Source organism: Trichechus manatus, unplaced genomic scaffold, assembly GCF_000243295.1.
Source record: "Trichechus manatus latirostris isolate Lorelei unplaced genomic scaffold, TriManLat1.0 scaffold00030, whole genome shotgun sequence".
Lineage (NCBI taxonomy): Eukaryota > Metazoa > Chordata > Mammalia > Sirenia > Trichechidae > Trichechus > Trichechus manatus.
This window is the reverse complement of record NW_004443966.1, coordinates 22,527,143-22,532,695: the sequence shown is the minus strand read 5'-3', so window position 1 is coordinate 22,532,695 and position 5,553 is coordinate 22,527,143. Positions and strand designations below refer to the sequence as shown.

The following is a 5,553-nucleotide window of genomic DNA, read 5'->3' as shown; positions in this document are numbered from 1 at the left end:
TACTGAGTCCTCAATTCCCTCCACCAAAATTATCACCTCACATATACCAGACTTCTAACCTGTCCACAAAACCACCTTCCAATTACTGCTTAGGTAAGTATTATTCCATGAGTCTGGCTGTGACTCCTGGAATTTTCCCAAATCCATGACTTTAACTTGTTTGTTTATATCCTCTGAGGAAAAAAAATCTCCTGAGGGAAAGAGAGGACAATGACTTGAAGGATATGAGTTTGAACTTTTTAGAAGAAGGGGAATTAAATCTTTTTCTGGAACAAGGCATAACTACAAGAAAAGGGTCTACAGACATCTAGAAAGATCACAAGCTACGTCTCAGGGAGAAAATCCCAGCAGTGGATGGGAAAATATGCTCCCCACCCCACCCCACCCCCCAAAAAGAGTAAAAAAAAACATCAGGAAAGTTTCTGACACAAGTTTAGCAATCTTGTTTCTCATTTAACCTAAATGTAAATGAGAAAATCTACAGAATCCACAACATAAATTATTGTTACTTGTAATTGGTCAGTCTCCAAACACTATCCTCTCATAGCATAAGGACAAAAACATATTTTCTCTCAGCCCCTCTCACAGAATAGAGTGAGAAGTGTGGTAAACTCGTGATTTGTCACTATTCAAAGCACCAAAAACCTGCTAATACCAAGTTCCCTGGCTATTTAACCAACAATCTAGTAGTTTAAAAGCAGGTCAGCCTTTAGTATAAAAGGATGCCCCCCTTTCAAAATTGGCTAAAGCTATCAAATTGGATCGTAGGCTTTGCACATGCAATCACCTAAAATCACCACGGTCCCACTAGCTGGAACAAGTTTCCATGCCCCCTCCCCCCGCACTTGACGGTGAGTGGATCAGAGCAGCAACAAGGCGCCCAGTGGAGACGTTTTAATTCTTCCAGAAATGTCAGCTTCCAGGCTGAGTCCAGGTTTTAAACTCTCCCAGGAGGGCCTCCCCACAGGGACATTTTGTTCCCTCGGGGAAAGATCTTCTAGGGACATGGCTGCCCGCTCCCCGCCGAGCGTGGAGCACCCGGGACGCCTGGCTGAACCAAGAGAGATCCAGGAGGGTGGGAAGAGGGACTTTGGAGAAGGCAGGGCGGAAAGGAGGAGAGGCAGCAGGCGCGCAAGTTGAATTACTGGGGGTCGCCCTGAGCCCCGACCTCTGACCTGTGCCCGAGCTAGAGGCCTGTAAGGAATCCGGGGCCGGCCCGGGTCCCACAACATTGGGCCCCGGCACCGAGCTCCAGGCCTGGCTAGGCCTGCCTGCGAGAGGGCCAGTCGGACCTGTTGGAGCCGGTGACCTTCGCCAAGACCCTCACTGGGACGACAGGTTTTGGTGGGATCGTCACCAAGTTCGGCCCTCCCCGATCGGACTCACCGCCCGCCGGAGCTGCCCAGAGGCTGCCGCTCGGAACATGATGTCCGCTCCCGTCCACCCGCCGCACCCTCTGCTCACAGCGGCCCGGAGCCCGGCACCCGCCAGACACCCGCCTGGCCAAACCACACAGCCGCCACCAGTCACTCTAACACTCGCGAGACGCGCGATTGAGAGCGGCCGCCCATTGGACGGTCGCGCAGCCAATGGAAACGGAGGAAAGTTGGGCCTGGACTCCGGAGTAGGGCAAAGGTGAGGTTGTTGTCTGTGAGACTCCGCGCGGCGGTAAAACCGCGGAGGAAAGTCGGTGGGCTGCTGGTGACCTTGGCCCGGACTGCTTCCCAACCCGACTCTGGGCAACGTTGTTACAGTAAACTTTACAACTGAACTGATTACTCACTCTCCTGCCTTCCCAGGCCTCAGGATGAAGTCCACCCTACTGACTCCATTCTTTCATTCGCTCATTCATTTATTCACAGTTACCAACTCTGCGGCTGTAACGTGCTAAGCACTTCTCTAGGTATTGTTGTTGTCGGGTGCCGTCGAGTGGGTTCCGACTCATAGCGACCATATGTACAATAGAAGGAAACAGTGCATGGTCCTGCGCCATCCTCATGATCGTTGTTATGCTTGAACCCATGGTGGCAGCCACTGTGTCAATCTATGGATCTTCCTCTTTTTCGCTGACCCTTTACCAAGCATGATGTCCTTCTCCAGGGACATCTAGGTGAGAGGAATATAATAAAATGATGCATAAGATGTTGTCCTACCCTTGGGGACTTCACAGACTCTGGAGGAAACATACAAATAAGCATGTAATTTCTTTTATGTGAGAAAAATGAGTAAGAAAAAGGGGTGAGGGTTCACCAGTTGGCGATATTTGAGCTGGAATCCAGAAGAAGGAACCGTGTGATCAAAAAGAGGAGGAACATGAAACGACCAAGGAGTTGGGGATCCAACTTGAGCATGACTTGTATCTACTTCAGACCTGTCCATGCTAATGTGATGGCTGAGGGCTGTGGACCCACCAGTAAATCTGTGTGTGGGATACTGGGAGGGGCAACTCAGTATTGCGTTTATTACTGCATTTGCATCCCACCCCAGCTCCCCGCTGGACTCAAATTTGAGTTCTATGGAAGTGGAAGGAAGAAAAAAGAGTACATAAAAACCGAAAGGGATATTTTACTAAAAACCATGTTAAAAATTGGGATACAAACTTCCCTGCCACCACACCCATGACAAAGCAAAACACAAACGGGGAGAGAAGCTCCCCAACCCACAGTAGGCAGCTTTGGCACCCCACAGGCTCCGGTGAATCAGCAGCAGCTGTGGCCAGCAGCGGCCCATTGCCCATGGGACATGGTGGTTTCTGGCAGAACAGGGCCAGGGCAGAGGAAGAGCCAAAAAACTGCAAAGTCTGTGACAAGTGACCAGGTCTGTTTCTCGAGCACAAGAGATGCTCCCTGGGGACTTTGGGGGAAGGGGTCCCTATATTTACAAGTGGGGAGAGTGCCAGAGAAGTGTTGACTAAAACATTACTATTATTTTCCCTACAGGTATTTTGGGGTCTGTCTCTGCCACTCAGGTATGAGCTGCTTGGTGGCAGGAACCCTGGTGTTAAATATTTGATTTATGTTTGTGGATGTTCAGTGAGCATTTGTAAAACTTTGACCAAATTGGAAAGAAAGGAAGAGAACGAGGGAGGGAAGTAGTTTAACTCTTGAAGGCTGACTCTAGCCTGTTGGACTGTCCTCTTTCCACAGGCCAGTTTCAATAGCCGCTCTCAGGATTCTGGAAGGCCTCTTTTCCTAGTGGAAACTTAGAAGAGGAAGGGTCAGTGAAATGAACTATAACCCCAGGTTGCTGCAACTACTGATACTCATTGTCTCCCTCCTCCTTATCAGTTGCCGTTGAGTTAATTGCAACTCATGGCAACCCCATGTGTGTCAGAGTGGAACTGTGCTCCATAGGGTTTTCCATGACTGATTTTTCAGAAGTAGATTGCCAGGCTTTTCTTCCAAGGCACCTGTGGGTGGATTTGAACTGCCAACATCATGTTAACCATTTGCACCACCCAGGGACTCCTCCTTCCTCCTTATCTATTATAAATTCTCCTCAGCCGGCAGCTCCGCTGGCCTCAGTGGCTGACCTGGTGCCACATACACTGAAGTGAATCCACCAGCAAATCCTGTTGGCTCTGCCTCCAAATAATATCTCAGATTTGATCTCTTCTTGCCACTTTTTGCTGCTTCCACCCTAGTCCAAGGTACCATCATCTCTCACTGGGATTATTGCAACAGCCTCCTGACTGGTATCTTAGCCTCCAAATTTGCTTCCACAGTCTATGCTCCTCAGAGCAACCAGTGACGTTCTGAATACATAAATCATATCTCATCATTCCCTGCTCAAAACCGTCTCATTATGTGGGGGAAAAAAATCAAAGCTCTTGGCATGGCTTCAAAGCCCACCTTGATCTGGCCCTTGCCTGAGTCTCCAACTCCTCTCCTCTCTCCCTCCTTCAGTTCAACTCCTATCGTCGTTGTTGGTTACAACTGAGTTGATTTCAACTCATGGCTACCCCATGTGTTACAGAGCAAAACTGCTCCATAGGGTTTTCTTGGCTTTAATCTTAATGGAAGACAATTGTCACCAGGCTTTTCTTCTGCAGTGCAGCTGTGTGGGTTCGAACCTCCAATCTTTAGCTTAGCAGTTGAGCATAAACTGTTTGTACCACCTATGGACCTTCCTCATCCTCCTACTAATCCTCAAATACAGAAGCATGCTTTTGCCTTGGGGCCTTTGCACTTGCTGTTCCTGCTACTTGGAATGCTTTTCCAACAGATCTTCTATATAGTTTGCTCCCAGTCTTTATTCAGTTCTCAGCTCAAATACCGCCACCTTGGAGAAGCTTTCCCCGACCACCATACCTAGCCCCTCCCTCCTTTTTTCCATCCCCTTACCCTGGTTTATTTTTCAGAGCAGGGACTTTGTACTGTTCACTGTTGTATCCCTGGCACCTAGAACAACATCTGGTCCATGTAAGAACTCAATATATACTTTGTGAATGAATAAACGAATGAATGAATGGATAAATGAGAATATTTGCCTATGTATGAAGCCTTCACAGGCCTCTTGGCCTACACTGATCTCTCCCTCCTCCTCATCCCTCTGGTCTTTGCTGCTGGTGCCACAATACAAACATTTCATTGTATCCCAGGGGCCAGCTTGAGCCATGGGTTGTTACTAACCTTATATTATTGGTTAACATTTAACATGTATGACACTTACTATCCCAAGTGAACTGGCACTCCTTTGGGACAGAGTCCATGTCTTGTATGTATTTGTATCCTCTTCATCCCGTGGCAATGTACAGGCACGCAGTGTGTGCTAAATAAATATTTGTTGCCTGTTCGAATGAATAATGGTAGAAATTGGTAATAACCATGAAAGGAAAAAGAAAGAAGAAGGAACTTTGGGAAACAAAGTTAGAACTAAAACACCTAATCATTTGAATTTTAAATTTTATAATGAATGGCCAAGCGTGTAAAACTTGATACTTTTGCTCCTCCTTTGAAAAGTAATTTTCTCATTGTACACGGTATTTAGCAAAGACTCACATAGTACACTGGCACTAAAGGTGTGATTCCCAGACCAGCAACATCATCTGAGAACGTAGCGGAAATGGAAATTCTCAGGCCCCACCCAGACCTAACGAATGAGAAACCCTGAGAGTGGGACACAGAAATCTGTGTTTTAAAAAGCCTTCCTGATGATTTATGATACACATCAGTTTGAGAACCGTTGCATTAGTAGAAAGGTAAAACCTGTTTGTGAAGCAGGATGCTGGGGTAACAGTAGCTCTCCATCTTTTGTTTCCCTCAGCACATGTGATGGCTTCATAGACCATGGTTATCAGCAGTCCCAGACAGGCTGATACAATTCAACATCAAAATCTCTCCTGGGCATGACACTACTTATAAAGATAATGCTCTACATTCTACCTTGGTGAGTAGTGTCCTGGGTCTTAAAAGCCTGTGAGCGGCCATCTAAGATACTCCACTGGTCTCATCTCTTCGGGAGCAAGGGAGAATGAAGAGAACAGGATACAACGAAAAGATTAGTCCAAAGGACTAATTGTCCACAGCTACCAAGACCTTCACCGGACTGAGT

The 5,553-nt window shown here is 47.3% G+C and overlaps 1 protein-coding gene across 2 annotated transcripts in view; it reads right to left on the bottom strand.

Annotated features, from left to right (window-relative positions):
* Window positions 1–1,519, bottom strand: part of ETFA (electron transfer flavoprotein subunit alpha) — a 79,948-nt gene extending 78,429 nt beyond the window's left edge. For both annotated transcript variants that reach the window (XR_002823787.1, XM_004374770.3), the window contains exon 1: window positions 1,387–1,519. Coding sequence is in view for 1 of the 2 variants with exons in the window: in XM_004374770.3 (XP_004374827.1) it covers window positions 1,387–1,425 (39 nt within the window). In the remaining variant the exon portion in view is untranslated. The remainder of the gene's footprint in view (window positions 1–1,386) is intronic.
* Between the last annotated feature and the right edge of the window lie 4,034 nt (window positions 1,520–5,553).